Source organism: Sorex araneus, chromosome 7 (assembly GCF_027595985.1).
Source record: "Sorex araneus isolate mSorAra2 chromosome 7, mSorAra2.pri, whole genome shotgun sequence".
NCBI classification, from domain to species: domain Eukaryota; kingdom Metazoa; phylum Chordata; class Mammalia; order Eulipotyphla; family Soricidae; genus Sorex; species Sorex araneus.
The window spans coordinates 36,238,045-36,260,568 of record NC_073308.1 but is presented as its reverse complement, the minus strand read 5'-3'; the positions used below and the strand labels follow the sequence as shown (position 1 = coordinate 36,260,568).

Sequence of the window (22,524 nt, the reverse complement as noted above, 5' to 3'; positions counted from 1 at the left end):
TAGGTAGGAGCAGAGAGGGATGGTGATGTGTTAGTGTCAGGAAGAGGAATGGAGGCTCCTGATGAACTAGGGTTCGAGGGGACCCACCCAAGGTCCAGATCAACACCCCATGTGGCCACCCCACTGTAACACGGCCTCACCCTACTGGGAACACTCAAGGGAAGGACCCTCGATTCCTCTTTCTTTTCTATAAATGTTCATAAGAATCTAATGCTGGGGTCTCATCTCCTGCTCAGCATGTGCAAAATCAAAGGCACGTTTCCACCAAGGTTGACTGATGGGGATTTCTTTCCCACCAGCCTGTTTATTCTATGTCCCCCATGCCAGCAGCATGGAGAAACTGAAGTTTTCCTGGGCTCCCTCAGTGCTCATTCCTGTAGCCTGCTGCCCACGGTGGCACCGCGGGTACACAGGCACGGGACAGCATGGGCACGGGACAGCACGTTCCGTGTGTCCTCCCTGGCCTAGGTCCTGATGTCTCCATTATCCTGTGCCCCTCTGAGGCTCTGCCATCCCTGGTCCATAGAGCTGGGGACACTGTTATCTTGCACAAATCTGAGACTCTGTGGGGCATTACCCCTCTCTCACGCATTCACCAGTCACGAGGAACACGGCGTCCTGCAGATCACAGAAGCCAATAGCGGTAGAAGCGGGACACGTATCGCTTGGAAAGGAGTTGAGGAGGTCAAGGGTTGGAGGTCATTTGAAGGAGAAGCAGCATTCGGGATGCTTTTTCACTTGGGCGCCACACCCGGCAGTGTTCAGGGCTCACTCTTGGCTCTGCGCTCAGGGGCCTCCCCTGACTGTGCTACCGAGACCATCTGGGGTGCCAGGACTTGAGGCTCGGTCATTCCTGTGCAAGGCAAGAGCCCCACCCACTGTACTGTCTCTAGGCCAGAAGAAGCGGCCTTGGCTAAGCACTCCTGGCACTTCTCAGAAGTTTTAACGTCCCCAATGTAGGTAAGGGCGAGGTCAAGTCAGGAAGACCGAGGTCTGAGTCTCTCTTTCCAGCTGTGGGATCTTGGCCTTACTGGGTTTTGTGCTGAACAGGACAATCCCAGGATTACGAGGATCCAGAGAGCTACACTGGGCTACACGGCTTAGAACTGCACCCGGCACAGTCCTCTACTTTACTTAACAATAGATCTCTAATGAGTATTGGCTTTATTTAATAGTAACACTTACAGAAATCCTGTGAGATAAGCTCGAGTTATTATACATTCGGTCATGTTCCAGGAGGGGTGTGGAACCAAGACTCTGGTGGGGACCCACCAGAGCCCCCAGAGAAGCGCAGACAGGGGTGAGCACTGACCCCACCCCAGATCCAGTTCTGCAGGGGGAGAAGGGAGAAGGGCAGGCCCCTCAGGTGACTGCAAAGGCAAGGTGAGGAGCTTGAGGGCTTCCTTCTGGTGTCGGGGCCCCCTGGCCCCATCACTGCCTGGAGGACTTGAACCCACTGGGACAGGGCGAGGGCACAAAAGCCAGGACCTGGGGGCTCTGGCCGCAATGCCAAGGAGAAGGGCCTCAGATCAAGAGTGGAGGGAGCTGGTCCAAGGGGAACCAGGGCGTGCACTGACCGGAGGGTACTCGGGAGCCCTGGCTTAGGCCTAAGAGAGTGAAAGCAGGAAGTTCAGCCCCCTGGAACAGAGAAAGAAGAGAAAGGAGGGGCCAGATAGATTGCACGGTAGGTAGGGCACTTGCCTTGCACGAGGCCATCTCGGGTTTTATCCTTGGCATACCATAGGGTCTTTAAATAAAAAATAAATACATAAAAATTGGGGGCTGGAGCGATAGCACAGCAGGTAGGGCATTTGCCTTGCTCAAAGCTGACCCAGGTTCGATTCCCAGCATCCCATATGGTCCCCTGAGCACCGCCAGGAGTTAATTCCTGAGTGCAGAGCCAGGAGTAGCCCCTGTGCATCACCGGGTATGACCCAAAAAGAAAAAAAAAAGCCAAAAGCCATAAAAGTTTAAAAAGGGAAGGAAAGGAAGGAAACCGAGCCCAGCACCAGGGGCACCTCATTTCTCCTCTCCCTCCACTTCCTGCCACACACGACCCCCAAGTCAGGGCTAACACAAAAGGTTTTATTACAGTTATTCTGCGGGGAGCCCACATCTGGAAGTGCTCAGAGCTTACTCTTGGTTCTGTGCTCAGGACACACAGGATAGAGGATGGAGCCATAGGTGGTGCTGGGGGTGGAACCCCGGTCAGCTTCATGCAAAGCCACAAGCCCACCCCACTGTGTGATCTCTCGGGCCTATTACTGGCTTTGAACCCTGATATTCACTTCCGCAGTGCCGAGAGTCCTTAGGGCTGGGGAAGAAGATACACACGTCAGGTGAGCGCCAAGAAACAGACCAGAGGCATTGGTAGGTTGTCGTAAAACCAGGCTGTTTATTGGTACTTCCACACCCACACGCACACTCACACTCGCACTCGCACTCGCACACGCACACACACATACACACACATACTCCCAGTGCACTGAGCCTGCACAGTACTAGGAAGGGGCCTGACAGGTGCAAGAGGGCTGGTGGGGGGCTTGGGTCACGGGGTCCAAGTTAAAAAATAAAACAAAACCGAAAACTGTCTGAGGCTACGTCCAGACCTGCCTTCCACAGTCGTACGTGCAGGCACCTTCTCCCATCAGCCCCTGCGATACTGGCCAGGGCCCCCCCTGCCCCAGCTGCTGCCTGTGACCGTGCGACCCAGAACCGGTGGGATCTCCCCCTGAGTTAGTCCTTCCAGCTCCCCCGGGAGTCTGGGCATCCCGCGGCCCCTGAGGAATCTGGGGTGTCTCCGTATCCTCGCACCCACTTTCTGTCCTGATAATTCATGTCAGATTCAGCCAGGCCAGGAGGGCAGGACTGGAGCAGGGCTGGGGGCTGCTCCCCCTGCCCACTCTGCTGGCTCTCTCTCTACCAAACAGCCACCGAAGGCTGAGCTGGCACTGCCCTATCCGGGTGCTCTGACGTTGGGGCCCACCGACCAGCCCAGCCTGGCTCAGAGCCGGGACGGTGCGGCTGCCAGCTGCTCCTTCGGCAGGAAAGCACGGTCCTCCCGGGGGGACACGCCCCAGACAGGCCTCCTCCCGCTTAGCTGGGCGCAGGTCGCATTAGCTCAGCCTGAGCCAGGTCCCCCTCGAGGCCGTGGCCGGTTTACGGGAGCAGGGAGCGGAGACCTGTTGGGAAGGACGTTTCTACCCAACCAGGACCCTGGTGGCCACGAAGCGTCTGTACAGAACTCACACCCACGAGCCCCGAGCCTTTGTGGGGTGACGCGGGGGACAAGCAGCACCAGAACCCCTGTCACCAGCACTGGGGCTTCCGTGTCGGAACCGCTGTTTACCGGCACTGGGGCCTCTGTGCCTGGTCACTTCCCCCTGAAGGCAGAGAAACTGCCCCCAGCCCCAGTCTGATGTTAAGGTCCCAGGATGGTGAACCTGGTTGTGTAAGGTATGTTCTTCCGGGGCGGAGATTTCTAGAGACTGTCGGGGGACAGACAGCAGGGGAGGGGCGCTGGCTCTGTTCTGCACCCCCCCAGAGAGGAGCCGCCCCGCCTCTGCCCAGCAGTGGCCCTGCTGAAGGGGCCTGCAGGCAGCATGCCCGGGGCCCACTTAAGGCTGCACAGGCCATCGGCGACCCCTCCAGTATCAGCCCGGCTACTGTTTGGGCCTCCTACGCCTCTCACTGCGCACGAGGGCGAGCGCCCCCGTCTTACCTGAGGCCCACAGCCCGGGGGGCCATTTCTCTCAGGTCCTTCCCAAACTCATGTGTGGGATTCGGCTTAAGCTAGCACCTGGCCCTGCCACCTCGGCCTCCTCGGGTCCCCCCCCCCCCCCCCCCAGGCAGCCCCGCAGGGGTCCTGGAGCCACGAGCCGAGGTTAGGCCAATGCCAGGAGGTGACCCAACCAGCTCTCGCCGCCCCCCCCTCTGGAAGAGCCAGGACGTGGCTAGGGCCCAGGGGGCCACACAGCCCAGGCAAGGTAGAGTCGAAGTTGCCCATTTGGGGAAGGGCGGTCCCAGCCCTTGGCGTGATGTACTGGTCTCTGGTGGAGGTCACAGTTCAGACCAGGTGGGGTCCAGAGAGGGGGAGGGGCGTCACACCCGCCCTGGGGCTCCCTCCTCTCCTGGCCCCTGAATCCCAGACAGGGACAGCTGGGGAGTGGGGGGCCTCGGGCCAGGAGCCCCCACCCGTCCACAGGAAACTTACAAAGCACACACAGTGGGACTGGGGTGTTGGGAGTCGGGGAGGGCGAGTATATGTGGGGATCCAGGCCTACTGGACAGTCAGCATGGAGACTGGGGGCCACGGGAGGAAGGGGACCGAGCAGGAGGGTGAGGCCAGGACGAGGACTCGGCCCTGGGCCCTGCGGCTAGTCGCGGAAGGCAGAGAGCATGTGTCCGTAGAGATAGTGGGAGTGAGCTGAGAGAGACAGAGAGAAGGAGAGACAGAGACAGAGAGAGGCGGGGGGCAGTGAGGGGCGGGCTCCGGGGGCCGAGTCCCCCAGGCCAGGGTGGGCAGCGGCGGGCCGTGCAAAGCGCCCAGGCCAAGCAGAGCGAGCAGGGGCGGGGGGAGCCGGGCAGAGGCGGGCGGAGGGGCTGCTGCGGGTGCGGCGGGTGCGCGGGGAGGCCGGGCGGCCGCGGGCCCGGCCACTTACCCCGAGCCGCGCGCGGGGCGGGAGGCGGGGTCAGCAGGAGTAGGTCCGGACCGTGGAGGGCTCGAGTCTCTGCGGCCCCGCCGTCCCGGCTGGGGATCACAGACGGCGGTTAGTGCGCGCCCGCGGCCCGGCCCGTTAGTGCAGCGTGCGCCCTGCCCGCGCCTGCCCGCGCCGCGCCCGGCCCGCGCGCACTCACCTTCGGGCAGCAGCTTCTTGGGCGCGGCGGCCGCCAGGGAGCCCAGCGGGGCCACGCGGAAGCCGGCGGGGAGCGTGTCGGCCGAGGCGCTGAGCAGGCCGCTGTGCTGCTCCCGCGGCCTGAAGCGTTTCCTCCAGGAGGGCGCGCGGCGGAACACCTTGTCCTCCCCCTGCACCGGGGGACAGGCAGAGGCCACGGGCGGGTTGGGAGGGCCACCCCCATGCCCTGCCTGGGCGACCTCTGGGTGGGTAGGGAGGCGGGAGGGTTGGACTCTGGGTTCTCGGCCACCATCCCCGGTCCTCTCAAGCGGGGCCTGGGGTACCCACTGGCTCTGTGGGTGTCCCTCCGGCCAGTCTCATCTGTGGAAAGCGGACACCTCCCAGACCCCCAGCCTTCTGTACTCTGGGGCCTGGCGTGGCCGCAGAGCCAGGCCTGCACCAGCCCGGAGTCAGCAGGCCCCACTGCATCCGGCCAGGCATGCCTGGACATGTCCAGTGGCCGCTCTCTGGCTTCCACGTCCCCCTCAGCTGCGGCCCTGCCTGTGCCAAGGGCATTGGCCGTCCAAGTGGCAGTGGGGCGGGTGGATGGCCACCGGGATGGGCTCCTCCCGAGGATGTAATAGCGGCCACCGGCAAGCCAACCCTCCAAACAATGGCCTCTGTCAAAGGACACCCGGGGCAGATGCCCACAGGCTGCCCCTCTGTGCGGGCCTGCCCGCACCCCTGCTTGGCATCCGTGCCCAAACTCCCGCCACCCTGGGTTCTGGGGACTCCAGGAGCAGAGTGCCACCTCTGGGCTTGTCACGGGGACCCAGCAGGCCGATGCTTCCAACAGTTCTTAGCTCCCAATGCCCATCCAAGCACCGGTCTTTGGGGTATTTCCATGGGTCCTGATGAGGTCACAGGCCCTGTCTTGCCCTCTTTCTTCCAAGCACCTGGGAGAGAGACCCCGGCCCTTCTGTGCCAATCCATGGACCCCCAGCCCTTGAGTGGTGCTTGGGGATACTTGAGGCAAGATGAGGACAGCTACCTCTCCACACGAGCTGCCAGCCTGCACTTACTGTCCCCGGAGGCTCACCCCCCAGCCCCAGCCCTCCCCTGGCGCCACCCCACCCCCACACCCCCAGGTTTTGTCTCAACATTCCGCTCCTGTCCCTTAAGAGTTGTTTTTCCTGCCAGCTTCCTCCTGTCCCAGGAGTTCCTGTCTCCACAACGGGGAAGATAGGGGTTGAAGCTTGAGAGGGGAAATTGAGGCAGCACAGGCCGAGACAGCTGCTGTGAGAGACAGGCGGGGTCACGGATGACGCCTTAATGGACAGACACACGGACGAGGGCATCTCCTCGGACCCCTGATGCCCAGCCTCTCGGCTGCCATACCTGGTCCTGAAACTAGCTTCTACTTTATGTAATTATTTTGATTTGGGGGTCACGCCCAGTGGTGCCTAGGATGTGTTCCTGGCTCTGCGCTCAGGGCTCACTCCCGGCAGAGCTTGGGGAGACCATACGGAATATGGGAACTGAACCTGGGCCGGCCACATGCAAGGCAAGCACCCTCCCTGCTGTCCCATCGCTCCTAGCTTCTCCTTTAAAGCTTCCTCCTGGGACTGACCACACTGAGCTGCCTCAGCTATCCCACAGGGCTGCCCAGACAATACCATCTACTTAAAATCCCCCCTACCCAAATGGCTAAAGTCTGAGGGGCCAGGATGCTCCACAGGCCCCCAGGACCAGGAGGTCAAAGGGAGATGCCAAAACTGGCCAGGCATGGTCACCCCTTCGGGCTCCAGCACCCCATCCTTAAAAGGGTTCAAAAGCTGTGTCACTCTGCCACCAGGCCTGGCTCAGAGCAGGCATTCAGCAAAATGTGGTGTGGGGACAGAGGACAGAAGAGTTTTCTCCATGAGAATGCACCACTCCAAGATGGATGGGATCAATCACTTCCCCGGAACTTCCAGAAAAGCTCAGACCCCAGGTGGACCAGGCTGTGAGAAACTGGGGCTCCTCGGCGGGGGAGAACTGGGTGGGGAGAGGGGGAGAGCTTAGCCGGGAAACACGCCCTGTATCTCAGGCACTCGGGCATACAAACAGCCCTGCCGCGGCAGACCTTCTCCCACGGGTCCCAACTACTGACGATGGCTCTGGTTCTATAAAGGTGGGCTTGAGCCCCCAAACCCCAACTAAGGGCTAGCTGATTAGTAGGAGACACTGCTGAACCCCCCACTCCCGGTCCAGCAGGCCCAGAGTGTGGAGGAGGCACGGCAGGTATGGGGAAAGGGCAGCTGCTCGCAAAAGAGCGCCAGAAACAACCATCTGACGGTTTCAATGGCTGATGCTGGAGAAGCTGAAATAAACAGTCTGGGCTCCTCTTTAACCTGCTCGGAGCGGAGACTGCGGAGGCAGATCTGAAAGGCCGCAGCAGCGGGGAGTGAAGAGAGGAAAGTGAGGCGGAGGAAGAAGGAAGGGGACCCAGGAGGGGACTGTGTCCTCCGGGAAGTGGGAAGTGCAGGCAGGCAGCTCTCAGGGCCAGCCCGGACTCTCTCCGAGAAGGCTCTCCAGAGGGGAGGCTGCATCTGCGGAGACGGAGCGAGGGCACCTTCCCTGGCACAAAGACAGACAGCGACATGGATGAGCCGGCGGCGGCTAGAAGCCTGAGCCCCGGTGTGGCTGCGTCTGACGGCAGCAAGCAACAGCAGCACAGACGCGGCAGGCCCTAGCATCACGACATCTGCCTCCCAACAAGCATGATTCTCTGATGGGCGGGGGGATGGGGAGCAGCCGGGGTGGGGGGAGCGAGAGGGGGAAATCTGTGCAGATAACCCCCTCAGAGGGAGAAGTCTGATGCAAGGCGCAGCCTTCACGGGGAAACCTCTGCTTAGGAGAGAGGAGCCGAGGGGAAGATGCCAGAGAGAAGCAGCGGGAAGATGCCGGAGGGAGCATCCTTGAGCAGCCTGGAAGGCGTCCCAGAGGCTTCTCTAGGAGTGATGCTAGCCCCTCCCTCCCCCACCTCCTCATCAGCATCAGCCCCAGCCCAGAAGCCAAGCCTCTCCTCTCCCCTCCTCTCCTTCTCCCTCTCCCTCTCCCTCTCCCTCTCCCTCTCCTTTCCTCTCCTCTCCTCTCCACCACATCAACCAGCCCAGGGAAAACAAAACTCAAAACTCACGACCTTTAATCCAACCAACATGAGCTCCTAAGTCTAAATCACAGCCCCATACTCACATCATCCAACTTCCGGTCAGTGCCCAAGGCCAGCAGGTTGTTGAACTCTCTTTCCATCACCTGGCGAGCCTGGAGTCCATGAGGGTGGGGGGAGAGAGAGAGAGAGAGTGAGTGAGTGAGAGACAGAGAGAGCCAGAGGCCCGGGGGCTATCGTTAATGAACACCATAACCTGGGCAGAGCTGGGGTGTTCCTCATACAACCCCTTAACCTTGAGGCTGCTGCTCCAAGAAAACCTCAGGGTCCTCGTAGAGGTGAAACGCAAACCTTAGGATTCTTTCACTTGGGACACATGAGGAAAGGGCCCAGGGAATGAGCACTGCCTCAAAGGCAAGGGTGAGAGTCTGCCTGAGGGAAAATATCATGCCTGCCATCCTCTTGGAGGGTAAAGCATAATACACATCAACCATCAGTAATGAGTGAACTTTCCTTAAAAGAAATACATGGTTTTCATAAGGTTCCATCTAAAAACTTAACCTAGAAAGACGCTGAGTTCCAGACATGGCGGCCCGCAGTGCACGGGGCTAGGGAAGGCCTCCTCAAGGCCTCAAAGCTATTTAGAAGACGTGAGAATGGACCAGAGCGGTAGCACAGTGGGTAAAGCATTTGCCTTGCACACGGCCAACCTGGGTTCAATTCCCGGCATTCCATATGGTCCCCCGAACACCACTAGGAGTGATTCCTGAGTACAGAGCCAGGAGTAACCCCTGAGCATCACTGGGTGTGACCCAAAAAGAAAAAGAAGAATAAGAAGGAAGAAGTAAGAAAGAAGAAGGAGGAGAAGGAGAAAAAGAAGACGACGACAGTGAAGGATCTCCCATATCACGACAGATACCGCCTACCCTGTATTAGTATAATGCAGAGTTTAGTGCAAAGTCAAACCGAACAAAGGGACAGTTAGGAAGCAACAGCAGAGAGTCACTTGATGGACTCACTAGCCCCAAAGACTGGGTGCGCTGAGAGACGGGAGATACACGCTCGAGCAAAACAAGCCCATTTCTGAGTGGAAAGTATTCCGTGAGCACATCCTGGTCAGGGCTGCAAACGCAGAAGCCCCGGAAGCTGTCCCCGATCCAGATGGCTCGATCCTCTGGCCCCTGAAATGTGACGGTGGCACTCACTAGCTTCAGGAACTGCTCGCTGTGACAGCGGGCAGAGGAGGTCGGAAGCGGGCACGGGGAACATGTCGGATAGCGGGAACCGGGAGAAGGAGAACTCTGCCATGCCTCGGCCGGAAGGGGTGTGGGACACAGGGCGGGGAGCTGGAGGACACACTGGCCCTGGGTGCTGCCACCACCCCCAAAAGGCCCCCCGACACCCAGAATGACGAGACAACACAGCCCCCCTCACAAGAAGCCCAAACCGCATGTGCTCCCAGAATAGCTCCGGTGGCTGAATTTCAAGAACCCTGACAGCTGCGAACAGTCCAGACAGAGCTGCTAAAGTGATCAGGGCTGGGAGCGCTATATGAGGAAAGGCTAAAAGAATTAGAGAGACAAAGGCTCGGGCCCAGAGGCAACGCAACTGAGTTTATGAAATCACCAAGGTGCGAACCCGGCAGGCTGACATCCTCCCCAGAGCGAGAAGATTAAGACCAGGCAGCTCCTGGGCCCTGTGGGGGGTGGCCTGGCGGGCGCACTGAGGGCAAATAGAATTAGGAAGTCTCTTACACAGCAGGTAGGACTGCGGAGTCCATTACTCACAGGAAGTGAGGAAGGCCAAGCCCAGAAATAGGTTCAAGGGAATTCAGCTATGCCCTTGGAAGGCAGCTCCATAGTAATTACGCACTAGAGTTCAAGGAGACATCTGGTCTTTTGAGCTGCTGGCAGGGAGAGAAAGTCTCCTGCCACGGAGAAAGTCTGGGCTGGTCACTTCATTTCTTTTGCTTTCCTCAGCCTGGAGGCCCAGGGGCAGCTTCCTGGGGTGGGCAGGGGGAGAGTTTGGAGTAAAAGGGGGCCCGTGTCCCTTGAGGGCGGGGCTCACTCTCCATGGAGAGGCAGGTCAGACACAAGGGGGCACAGGGTTCCACGCATGAGGTAGAAAGGAGATGGGGCGCCCCGGGCAGTAGAGTGGGTAGTACCATGGCATTCTGACCTTCTAGAATGTTCCACATGGGGAGGACTCCCGTGCTTTGGGGGCATCTGGTCAGGCACAGGGGCCACCAGAGGGGGTGGCTTCTGGAACAGGCCCCCAAAAGCCCCCACAATGCCTTGTGCCTCCCGGGTCGGAGGCGGGGGGGGGGAGGGAGGGAAGCGGGGAGGGGCGCCAAGGATGCCCACCTGGGTGTTCTGTGTGGGGATCTGCAGGACCAGGGCCAGCGTGTTGTGATCGAAGTTCTCGTCCAGGGCCAGCAGGGCCCCGTGCACCCCGCTCTCGTGCAGGTTCCCCGCGTAGTCCCGGAGCCCGATGGACTGCACCCAGCGCACCACCTGGTCGTTGGTCCAGACCAGCACATCTGCAGGGCAGAGGCAGCAGGGAGGTCAGGCGGTGGGGCAGGGGGCTCTGCGGGGACCAACGCGCCCCCAACCCAGAGCCCCCGCCCAGCCGCTGCCTGGCTCCCGGCTCTGCACGCCCTCAGTCTTCGTCCTGACTCCCGGCCCCCGGAGGGCCCCGTGCATGCCCCTCACCCCTGCTGAGCCACAGGCTCAGGCCCCCTCCCTGCCTCCCCCCTGCCAAGGCCCCCCGACTCCTTCCGCCCAGAGGTCCCACTTTCCCACCCACTCCCAGCCGGATGCTCAGCCCAGGCAGGCCGCACCCCGGACATTCAGGGCCTCGCCCCGTGGGCGGCGTGTCTGGTGGCGGGGTGGGGGGCGTCAGCGCAGAGAGGGCTCTTCCTTCTGCCCCCCCAGCTGGCACTGGCCTTTGGGCATGGCCCACCCTGTCCCCAGCATGGGTCTGTCTCTGCCCGAGGCAGCCCCCAGGCTGCACCCCCCAGGCTCACCCTTGATCTCGTGCTGACTTTCCTCCCGCCTCTTCTCCAGCTCCTTCCGGTCATAGTTCAGCCTCTTCAGACACATGATGCCATATTGGAGACTGGCGCTGCGGGCACACGGGCTGCCTGAGCCATATCCTCCATGCCCACAGCCCCCCGTACCCTCCCCAGTACCCCCAAGACGAGGAGCACCCCCGCCCCCACTAGCCCCGGCACCCCCCGGCTTGCACACCACCCTCCCAGGCTCCGCCCGCTCACATCCTCCCTCAGCCGGGGCCGTGGAGCTGACGGCTGAAGGGAAGCTCTCGGGAGCTTCTCAGAAGTGAGATTCCCGGGCTGGAGCCATAGCACAGCAGGTAAGGCTCTGGCCTTGCCCACGGCCAACCCGGGTTCGATCCCCGGCATTCCATAGGGTTCCCTGAGCACTGTCAGGGTCCTGAATAACCCCTAAGCATCACTAGTTATGGTCCCTCCCTCACCTCCACTAGAAAAGCAAGTCACGATCCCGACCAGCCGCAGGCAAAGGAAACGCAAACCTCAGCTCTTCCTTAGTCCCCGTTCACTCGCCCTGACAGAAGGTCTCTGAGAGCAGCCGCCTGCGGTCTGACCCCTCAGGGGTCCCTCCCTCCAGCAGCGTGGCCCACCCGCCTCCTGGCCTCTGAGCTGCAGCTCCCTCTGCCTGAAACCCACCTCCTCACGTGGCCACGCACACAGCCATAAAGCCTGAATGTCACCTCTCAGTTGGACAGCCGCCTGGCTGCTGATCACCCCGGCAGCCCACGCCCCGTGTTCTCTAGGGCTTCTCCTCTCTGGCCACGCTCTAACGCCAGCACCCCTCAACCCGTCGTTTCTCCCACACGAAGGCACCCGGGATATTCCAGGGGGATATTCCCAGGTGAAGATGGAATAAATGGGGGTCCTGGCACAAGACTAGGGGGCCAACCAGTAAGGGGAGGGAGCGCAGGAAGGAAACAAGGCCAGGAAGGGGCTGTGGGGAGAGAAAGATGGAGAAACACAAGTACGCGTTGCTCCGCGTCGGCCTCTCCCTGTGCAGTGAGGTGAGGCTCCTCGCGGGCTGGGAGCTCGGCTCCGTTCACTCGACGGCTCTTGGGCCGCTGGAATCACGGCCGGCCCCGAGGACACCAGGCACATGTCCCCAACATGCCAGGGAGTGAGCGGGTCCGGGACTGGGTCATGTGATGACCCAGACAGAGATGGCCAATGTGTGCTGTACGGTCTCGGTCACCAACAGCAAGGACAGGCACCGAGCGTGGGGGTTTGAAAGGACCCCAGAGGTGCGAGAGGTTCAAACAGGGTTGGCGGTGTGCAAGGTAAGTGCCTTAACCCCTGGACTATGTCACTGGCCCCAATAATCATATTTTGGGGGTTGTTTTTGGTTTTGATTTTGGTTTCCTGAGCTACACCCAGCAGTGCTCATGGCCGAGTCCTGGGCTTGCACGTAAGGATCACTCCTGATGGGCTTGGGGACCCTATGGGGTGCCGGGGACTAAACCTGGGCCAGTCACACGCAAGGCAGCTCCCTTCCCACGTACAATCTCTCTGGAAAACATATTTTTAAATAGTCCTTTCTTCTCCCAAAGATATGATTTAAGATGTTTTTTAAGGACGTAACGACATGCTTTGGGAACACTGTGTGAAATAAAGCAGCTGGAGACACAGCCGAGGGAAGGCAAAGCTGATGCCTCGGAAACTCCAGATTTAGACCGAATCGGGAAGCATGGGCAGAGTGGGAGGCCCTCGTGGGCCTGGACAGAGGGTCCCGGGGTACCCTTCCTTCATGGGGTAGGGGCCAGGCTGAAGGGTCTCTGGCTGCCCATCACCCCCTCCCCCTTGCCCCCGCCCTATCAATCACCAGGAAGGGGACAGGTGCAGTGGACAAGATTCCCTCCACCCCCCACCCCCTGCTCGGAGAGGGCAGGCGCTCTGGGGCGTGGTAGCACAGGAGCTGGGCTGCAATCAGAGGCCCTGCCTGAGTCACCCCACACTGCTCCCCCCTCGCCCCTGGAATGCAGAGACGGCCTCAAGGCCCTCAGATTTAATTTTCTAGGATGTGTGAGTCCGAGAGACTGAGGGCCTCCACAGAGCGCTAAGAGAGCCCAAAGGACCAAACAGGAGCCTGGTGCCAAAGAGGGTGTCCAGGGGGGCCAGAGCCACAGAACAGCAGGGCGGGCATTAGTGTCACATGTGGCCGACCCAGGTTTGATCCTCGGCATCCCATAAGGTCCCCTGAGCCTGCCAGGAGCAAGCCAGGAGTGCAGAGCCAGGAGGAAGCCCTGAGCACAGCTGGGCGTGGCCCCCAAACAAACCAACCAGGTAAGAGGGTGCCTACACAACGGTGGGTTCCTAGAATCACGGCCACCCTCCAGCCCGGCCTCCACCTCAAATGCTGCTGGGCGCAACAGCCACCCCAGCACGCCGCCTAGAGAGCGGGCAGAGCCTGGAGGGCCCGGCCCAGCTAAGCGGGATGCCACGCTGGCTCTCTGTGTGAGAAGCTGTGAACGGAGCGTGCCACTCTCCCAGACATCCAGAATCGGGGGCAGAAAGCTCCTGGTGCTTAAACACTGGCAACTCACTTCATCATTTGCCACATGCCGTGTGGGCCAAACACAACACATCTGTGGGCCAAATCCCACCCACAGGCTGTCAGTTTGGGACGGTGCTAAAGAGACTTCAGAAGAGAAGGTTCCTGCAGGGGGGGAGGAGGGGACCAGAGGGGACCCCGAAGCTGCAGGCGTGGGGTCGGGGCAGGGAGGCCCCAGGAAGTCCTTTCCTCTCCGCTAGGAAGGAAGGAAACCCCCCAAGACTAGACCCTCAGGATCCGGCCTCGCAAGCGCAGAACACTGAGGTGCACAGAGACAAAAGCCCCCAAATGCAGACCCGGGCAGAGCGCCCAGAGGGCAACGCAGAAGCAAAGAGACTCATTCCGTGCCTTCGGGGCTCAAGGGGGCGGCAGGAGAGACAGCCACCAGCCAGAAGGCCACCGGGCAGCCTGGGCAGCGTGGCTCACCGGTGAAAGCTGTCCACCATCTTCAGGTGGACCCGCAGGTCCTTCTTGGTGAGGTGGTCCAGCATGCGCGCGTCCACCAGGCACTCCATGAAGTAGCTGCGGTACTGGGGGAGCCCCAGGCTGGGCAGCCACTCGTTACCGATCCACTCGTGGTTCATGTCCCCGTAGGCCAGAGTCTGGGCAACGACACGGGAGGGGGTGATGGGGGAGGCCGGCCCCGCTGCAGACACACATCCCTCCGCACCTCGGCGCTCATTCTCCCCAGGCAGGGGGAGGCGGGGCTTGAAATCGGACTTTCCAAGGTCCTGAGGACACGGTTCCACTTACATGTCACTTAGGAACAGAAGTGGCCACCCAGCGAGCAGCTCATCGGAAACCGTTCCTGCGGGCCCGGAATGCGTGTGTGGTGGTCTGTGACCCGATCCCCCCACCCCCGGGCGGCTGGTTCGGTGCCAGTCTCTGCCTGCTGAGCCCAGGGACAGATGACTTGTGCCTACCTGCCCAGCCTGGGCAGCCGGCCTCACACAGGCCACGGGGAGTCAGGGCCAGAGAGAGTCAGGTCGTCTGGAGCCCCTCTCAGCCCCTGCGCGCCCCCAGGTCCCATGGACCCTCTAGAGTAACACGAGCTCTTGCCAGCCTCTCATTCCATTGCTTTAAAAGAATTAAAATTGGGGCTGGAGTGATAGCACAGTGGGTAGGGCATTTGCCTTGCACGCGGCCAACCCAGGTTCAAATCCCAGCATCCCATATGGTCCCCTGAGCACCACCAGGGGTAATTCCTGAGTGTATGAGCCAGGAGTGACCCCTGTGCATCACCAGGTGTGACCCAAAAAGCCAAAAACCAAAAATTAAAATTGACACCCAAAAGAAGAGAGGGAGTAAGAGGGAATGCATCTGCCACAGAGGCAGGGGGTGGGAAAGGGTGGAGGTGGCGGGAGGGACACTGGGGACACTGGTGGTGTAGAATGGGCACTGGTGGAGGGATGAGTACTCAAAGATTGATTAAAATGTGTTCACAAAAACTTGTAAGTCTGTAACTGTATCTCACGATGATTTATTAAAATAAAAAATAAAAATAAATGATTGGATTGCTTTTTGTTGCGGTTTTTTGTTCTGGAGCCACACACAGCAGTGCTCAGGGGTTACTCCTGGCTTGGTGCTCAGGGATCACTCCTGGTGGAGCTCAGGGGACCATAGCGGATGGCAGGGATTGAACCCGGCTTGGCCACACGCAAGGCAAACACCCTACCTGCTGTGCTATCGCTCCTAAAATGCTTTTGACAGCGTTTACACTAACCAGATTATATTTCTCTACACAACACATTCTTAGTATTGCTGCCCCTGCCTCTGCTTTTTATTTATATATTTTGGAGTTTCAGTGTAAAATTCTATGAATAAACCTGGGGAAATGGTTCAAGGCAAACGCCCTACCCGCTGTGCTATCGCTCCAGTCCAACAACAATAAAAGAAAAAGAAAGAAAGGAAAAAAAGAAAATTCTCTGACTCTCCAGAGGTTTGCATTTCTTACTCCACTCTGCTACGCGCCCTGCGTTTCCCCTGCGGCCAGGGTCTGACTGAGGACAGCAGAAGAGGCTCGTGTGCCTTCCCGCGTGGGCCTTCCCCTGCCCACCAGCAATGCTCACACTTCCTTTGCTTCAGGACGTGTCTCCCCGCCCACGAGGGCTCGGTGTGTGCTTCTGTATCTACAGGGCTTTGTGGAGGGGGATAACTATTTCTCATTCACTGGACAGAGATAGTACAGCGGGGAGGGCACTTGCCTTGCCTGCAGCCACCCTGGGTTCGACCCCCCAGCACCCCATAAGAGCCCCAGGAGTGAGTCCTGAGTGCAAAGGGTTACCCCTGAGCACCACAGCATGTGGCCCCAAAACAAAACAAAACAAAACAAAAATTCTCACTCAACGAATGACCCAAAGGCCCAAAGCTAAGGGTACTCCTGACAGGGACCAGCAGGGAGGGTGGGGGTGACATTATCTCTGAAAAGACAGTCCAGCTGAGAGCCGAATCCTCCAGCGCTCCCACCTGCCACCCCAAATCCAGAACAGGAGGCCCGGGGTGGGGGATGGGGGAGCAGAGGTGCTTTGAATGACGGGGGACATAGGTTGAGGGGACCTCGGAGAAGCCCACAGGACAGCGGCTGCCGCGGAGTCTCACTCGGCACTCCGGGTGCTGGGCCTGGCCCGGGGAGGGGTCTTACCTGAGCCCAGCTGCCCTCCTCACTGTCCTAGCAGCAACAAACGCAGCATGTTGGGGGAAACACACAGTCAGGGTGGGGGCAGCCTTGGGGGCAGGGGGAGCCCAGGGGGGGCTTGTTGGATGGCGAGGAGAGAACGCAGGCTGGGGCCTGTGCCCAGTCCGAGACCGCAGGAAGCGACAGTGAGTGCGGCAAAACTGCACTTCCTCTTCCAGTCTCGCCCGGGGTCAGGCTCTGCCAACCTCCCTGGCCCTTCCCCAGGGATCCAGCTCCAGGGAAGGACCCCAGGGCTGCTCCCTCGCCCAGCTCCTCTCTCGGCCACGGTGCCCCCAGCAGGAGCTGGCCAGCACCTGGCCCGGGCTCACGTGCACACATGCACACACGCACACAGGCACTTTCTTCCCACCATCTCTCCTCCCCACAAGCACACGTCAGGGTCGGTCTCGGCTCGGACGAGACCCCCGCAGCCCCCGCTGGCCTCCCACACACTCCCGGCGCCTCGGCCCCGGGCCCAACTCACGGTTTCAGTGGATGTCGCCAGAGTTTCCATCTCTTCATGAGTGATCCACACGTTCCCGGAAGACTGTGGGCAGAGCGTACACAGCTGGCCCTGGACACAGGTCCCCAGCATCCCAGCATCCCGGGAGCCCGAGGGCAAGGACGGAATTCCACTCCCGACACTGCCCAGCCCAAAGGGACCCTCTCGGACCACCACACCCACGCTGCTTAGCTTGGTGCCACCAGGAAGGTGGGCCCACGTGTGTCTGGGATGAACATGAACAAAATACGGCATCGTTCTGGACAGAGCAGCTGGCCCGGTCAAGGAAAGGGTCGACGATGGGAGATCCCCCTCTTCCAGCCCCAGGGGGGTGACGGGGTCATCTGCTGCCCACACGGTGAGAGCCGAGGACCAGGACGGGATGCCCAAATGTCTGTTCCCGATTCACCTGCTCCCCCTGCCCTGGCCACAACTGAGAGTCCCGGAAGGCCCAGGGGAAGTTCTGTGCCCAGAGCACGGGGATTGTGGGCAAAGTCCAGCTGGGGTGCGTGGAGGCAGGACTCCAACCCGCATCAACGTCACCCCCTCCCGGAAGCCATGGGGAAGGGGGAGCGCAGGGCAAGACACGGTGCCGCCCTCGTCCCACAACTCACAGTCCTGGAGGTGGGTGGCGCAGAGGGGCTGGTCAGGGACACCATCTCCTGGATGGCCAGCCGGAGCTTGAGCCGGTGCAGGGCGTTGCTGATGCCGATCTCACGCTGGATCTCCGTGTCGGACAGCGCCGACATGATGGCGCCACTCTTGACATTGGCCCGGCAGGCCGCCACATACCAGGCAGGCATGCCCACCCAGAGCTGCAACACAGCACAGGACGGGGGGGAGGGAGAATCATCCCCTCCCCCAGGTCAGGGCGCCCCATCTGGACAACGGGAAGGGCCTCGGGAAACTCGGAGGGCAGGGGCCAGTGTCGCCTGACCCTTCTCTTCCAGTTTGCAGATGGACTTTCCCCGGCACCACGGGGAGACTCGGCACCGGAGACCACCCCCCTGCCCCCCCGCAGGCAAAACCAAAGTGAGAATTCACTTCCTGGCCCCCAGGCAGCGACCCAGGGGACATCCCAAATCACTGGGGGCATCTCCTGGGGAAGGGGACGCTAAGTGCCAGCCTGGCACGGAGCAGGAAAAACTCAGGCTGGGGCGCTGGCTCTGGGGACAACCCTACCCCTCTGTGCCAGAACTGCTTGCCCCACCCATCACCCTTCTGACCCGACCCTCAGGCCAAGCTCACCTCCAGCCAGGAGACCACCGTGGGGCCGTCCCACTGGGCAAAGGGTGTCCCTTTCCTGCGGGCATCTTCAAGCAGCTGGTGCCTGCCACGACAAACGAAGAGTCCTTAGTCCTGCCAAGTCCCAACCACGCTGACCCCGGGGACCAAGGCTGAGCCCCCAGGGAACTCCCCCAACTCGGTCTCACACCTGGACCATCTGCCACTGGGTGACACCACGACAGTTCAGACAGGACAGAAGGCAGGACACGTCTGTCCCCAAAGCGCACAGGTCCCAGGTGCCTCCCCTGCAGACCCCCGGCCCCCTCTTGGGGTTAACCTACAATCCGCTCCAAGCCCCGGCTGGGCCACCTGAGTTCAGGAAGGGCCTTGCCAGCTCTGGGTGCCCAGCCCCCGCCCCCCGTGCCAGGGGAGGCTGGCCGAGCCCAGGCGGAGGCTCTTACTTCTTCTTCAGCCGCCGGTCCTTCTCGGCCTGGGTCCCCAGCTTGGCGGGCACCAGGGGCTCCTGCAGACTGAGCTCGGAGTCTGTGAGCAGAACTAGACGGAGAGATGTGCATGTCAGCCAGGCCCTCCTCAGCCGCTGCCCACCCGGCCACAGCAGGACGGAGTGTGTCCGCGGGGCACTAGCGTGGGCCCACCCGAGGGTGCGCTGGGCCGCCCCGTCACTTCTGCTCCACCTTCCTGCATTCAGTGGTCTGGGAGGGATGCCCTCCCCTCTGAGCAGCTCAGGCCCGGGCGGGCCTCCCAGCCGACAGACCACGCTGCCCGACTAACGGCCGACAACGCGCGCCCGCTCCAAGCCTGGGTGCAAAGGGAACCAGAGCGGCAGATGCCCGCGGGCAGGAGGAATGTCTCGCCGCCTTCCCTGGTGCTCACCCTGCACCAAGCCCCACACAGGCACATCACAGCTCGGCCCTCTCTCGGGAAGGGTGTCCTGAGCGCGAGCCCAGTGGTAGCCCTAACGGCCCCGCAGTGGCCTGGAACCCCCCACGCGCCGAGAGGGCAGCGGGCTGGGGAGTCGAGACAGTCTCCCACGCTAACTTTGGTGCTCAGGAGTCAGCACGCTGTGACGGCCTCGGAGGAAACCACGAGCCTCACACATTCCGCCTCTCCTGCCGGCCCCTGCCGTGCTCCTGAAGCCAGTTCCCCAACTCCCTGCACCCCGAGGTGCTGCCCCCGCCCCTCCAGCCGAGCGGCAGTGCCCTCTGCCCCTCCTCCTGCTCACCCTGGACGCCCACCTTCCCGAGGTGCAGGAAGGTATAATCAAGTACTGGGCTTCAACACTCCTTCCCGCTCAGAGAGGACTCGATCAGGTCCCCCTGCGGCATGGAGTCTGCCAAGTGCTCCCGCTGACAGCCTCGGGGGCACCTCTGAACTTTTCTGGGGGTAGAGGAGGTCACACCACCACCTCCTCCTCCCCCCACGCAGAACACCCAGAGCTGGGGACCCTCCCCGCTCACACCAGCCCCCGCCTTCCTCGCGCCTCTCCTCTCGCTAACTCTCCCCTGGCCCCAGCTGGCAGAGGCGGCTGCAGAGGGAGGCCTTCCTGCCCCACAGCCCGCAGGCTGGTTTCTGGTCACTGCAGCACCCAGGGCGGCACCCAGGGCGGCTCCCGTCCCGTGGGGAGCATCTCTTCTGGGGCCCTTTCCTTGGGAGACGGAGCTCCCGGGGAGAAGGACCTTTTGCCGCCCCACACGGCAGCCCTGTCTTCAGCCCTGACCCTCTGTGCGTCTAGAGAAACGCATGACTGGCCAGTGGCGGGGAGATGAGGGGCAGGGCAGGGGACGGGGAGGGAGAGGTGGGCGGTGTCTTGCCCGCCATGACCCACACCTACCAGGACCCTCCCGAGGCCCAGCAAGACCAGAGCTCGGCCTCAGCACAGAGCCAGTGCCCAGACCAGCCCTTGCTCTGCATTAAACACAAGTTCTAAGAAGAACTGACTCTTGGAAAGAAAGAGCCAGCGCAGGGGCTGCAGCAATAGCACAGCGGGGAGGGCGTTTGCCTTGCATGCAGCCGACCTGGACTCAATCCCAGCATCCCATATGGTCCCCTGAGCACCGCCAGGAGTAATTCCTGAGTGCAGAGCCAGGAGTAACCCCAGAACATCACCGGGTGTGACCCAAAAAGAAAAGAAAAGGGAAAAAAAGGAAGAACCAGCACATTTCTCTGGAGGCCTCGGCACAGAGGATCAGAAAGTGGCCCCCGGAAAGGCCCCTGGCGGTCGCACCTCCCCGGGACCCCAGAGCACCCTCTGAGCTCCAAAGCCAGACACCCTGTGAGTGGGTGCTCCCAGGAAACCGCCCCTGCCCACTGGACACCCGCCCGCCAGGGGCCTCGGCGGGCTGCAGGCTCCCTCCGGGCCCACCCCGAGGGAAGAGGCAGGGACCTTGGCCCGCGGTCCCGTCGCGGTTCAGCTGGATGAAGCGGCCCTTCTCCTTCTTCCCAAACAGGCGGCCGATGGACGACTTGATGCCCTTGCGCTTGGCGCCCTTGTGCAGGGAGTCCTGGCTGCTGTTGCTGCTGCTGGGGTTGCTCCCCTGGTCCTCCAGGGCGCTGGCGGGGCCGCGGCGGCGAAAAGGAGAAACAGCCGTCAGTGCCCACGGGAGAGGCGGAGGGGCCGCGGGTGAGCGGAGAAGGGGGCCCAAGGGGGAGGGGGCAGAGGGGGCAGGTCCAGAGGACCCGGGGCGGGCCGGGCCGGCCCCACTCACCTCTTGCCTTCCTCCTGGCTCAGGGCTGGGTGGCCGAGCTTCTCGAGCCGCAGCGTCCTGGGTGAGGAAGGAGGGGAAGTCTCACATTTTATGGTGGCTTTATCCTCTCGGTTCTCTTCCCGAGACACTGGCGACTGAACAGACAGTGGAGCCGTCAGGGGGCAGAGCGGGAGCCGGGGGCCTGCCCACCGCGCCCGCACGGGGCAGAGGGGCCTGGAGAGAGGCCCGGGGGAGGCCGGGGGGCCTCTCTGAGTTCAGACTCAGGCCCGAGGACCGGGCGGCTGGGTGGGGGCCCAGGGGCGGGGCCTGGGACGGTGAACCCGATAGCCCCTGGGTCACCAGGGAGCACTCACCAGCAGCTTCCTCCTGTGCTTCCTCAAGTCACTGGGCTGGAAAAGAGAGTGAGGGGTGAGCTGGACTCCACCTCCAGAGGCTTGAAAGGTACCCAGGGGAGCCCATGCCCTAGGGTGGGACAACAGGGTTCAGTGTCTCACACAGGCCTGGAGAGATAAACCAGGGGAACCTTCTGGAAGAGAGGAAGGGGTATGGGCCGGGGTGAGTGTCTGAAGCAGCTGCACAGGCCCAGGAGGAGGGGAGGCAGGGAGGACACCGGCCGGCCCTCTGGGTGGCCGGCAGGCCTCAGGGGCAGGTCTGAGCATACGTCCCCTGTGCCTCAGTCATGCCCCCAGCGTGACCCGGAAGTAACTCCCGACTCTCACCAGGGTCATCACCCCCATGCGGTCCAGGTCCTGGGCAGCACTGCGAGAGGTGAGCTTCGGGGTGGAGCGCCCACTGAGGGGCGGCGAGGCACTGGCCAGGGACAGGGCCGTCAGGGAGGTGGGGATGGAGGCGCGCTTGCGCAGCTGCGGCAGGTTGAGGGCCTCCATGCTGCCGCTGGTCACCCGCGTCTCGATCTCCTCTGCTCGGAGCTCCGTGGACTCCTTCTCTTCTTGGATCATTCTGGAGGGTGGACACAGCCAGATGCACCGCTAGCCCCGGGACGGACAGGTCCTCACGCCTGTACGCCAGGCAGAGGGTCTCCAGCACTGCATGTCTGGATGTGCGTCAGCGTGTGTGAGTGTTGGGGGGAATACTGAGGTCAGTGCATGAGTGCAAGAGTGACAGTGTGTTGTGTAAGTGTATATGAGTGTGTGCAAGTGTGAGTGTGTGTATGAGTATACAGGGTATACGTATGCATGTGAGTGTGTGTGTCTGTGTATGTGGGGGTGACTCTTGAGAGTAAGTGTATGAGTGTGTGTGTAAGTGTATTGTATATGTGTGTACGAGTGTGTGCAAGTGTGAGTGTATGAGTATATGGGTGTGTACATATGCATGTGTGTGTCAGTATGTGGGGGTGACTATTGAGAGTAAGTGTATGAGTACGTGCGTGTGTATTGTATATGTGTGTATGAGTGTGTGCAAGTGTGAGTATATGAGTGTATGGGTGTGTACATATGTATGTGTGTGAGTGTCAGTTTGTGGGGGGTGACTATTGAGAGTAAGTGTGAGTGTGTATATGAGTGTATTGTATATGTGTGTATGAGTGTGTGTGAGTGTGAGTGTGTATATGAGCATACGGGTCTGTACATATTCATGTGAGTGTGTGAGTATGGGTGTGTGTCAGTATGTCGGGTGACTATTGAGAGTAAGTGTATGAGTGGAGTGTGTTGTTTGGGTGTCTGTGTGTAAATGTGTATGAGTGTGTAGATGTGAGTGTGTAGATGTGTATGGACGTGTATATGAGTGTGAGTGTGTATGAGCCTGTGTCACTGTGAGAGTAAGTGTTTCAGT

The 22,524-nt window shown here is 61.0% G+C and overlaps 1 protein-coding gene across 3 annotated transcripts in view; it reads right to left on the bottom strand.

Annotated features, from left to right (window-relative positions):
• Nucleotides 1-2,371: 2,371 nt before the first annotated feature.
• The window catches only part of PPFIA4 (PTPRF interacting protein alpha 4), a 47,256-nt gene continuing 27,103 nt past the window's right edge, over nucleotides 2,372-22,524 (bottom strand). For 2 of the 3 annotated variants that reach the window (XM_055144400.1, XM_055144401.1), the window contains 16 exons: nucleotides 21,453-21,693; nucleotides 21,087-21,122; nucleotides 20,734-20,867; nucleotides 20,412-20,578; nucleotides 18,469-18,562; nucleotides 18,029-18,110; nucleotides 17,395-17,595; nucleotides 16,763-16,825; nucleotides 16,246-16,272; nucleotides 14,031-14,206; nucleotides 11,012-11,109; nucleotides 10,350-10,525; nucleotides 8,073-8,141; nucleotides 4,858-5,026; nucleotides 4,662-4,750; nucleotides 2,372-4,426 (listed from right to left, as the gene is read on the bottom strand). In XM_055144400.1, coding sequence (XP_055000375.1) covers nucleotides 4,692-4,750; nucleotides 4,858-5,026; nucleotides 8,073-8,141; nucleotides 10,350-10,525; nucleotides 11,012-11,109; nucleotides 14,031-14,206; nucleotides 16,246-16,272; nucleotides 16,763-16,825; nucleotides 17,395-17,595; nucleotides 18,029-18,110; nucleotides 18,469-18,562; nucleotides 20,412-20,578; nucleotides 20,734-20,867; nucleotides 21,087-21,122; nucleotides 21,453-21,693 — 1,792 coding nt within the window. In that variant the 3' untranslated portion in view covers nucleotides 2,372-4,426; nucleotides 4,662-4,691. The remainder of the gene's footprint in view (nucleotides 4,427-4,661; nucleotides 4,751-4,857; nucleotides 5,027-8,072; nucleotides 8,142-10,349; nucleotides 10,526-11,011; nucleotides 11,110-14,030; nucleotides 14,207-16,245; nucleotides 16,273-16,762; nucleotides 16,826-17,394; nucleotides 17,596-18,028; nucleotides 18,111-18,468; nucleotides 18,563-20,411; nucleotides 20,579-20,733; nucleotides 20,868-21,086; nucleotides 21,123-21,452; nucleotides 21,694-22,524) is intronic. The other variant, XM_055144402.1, reaches the window with a different exon arrangement.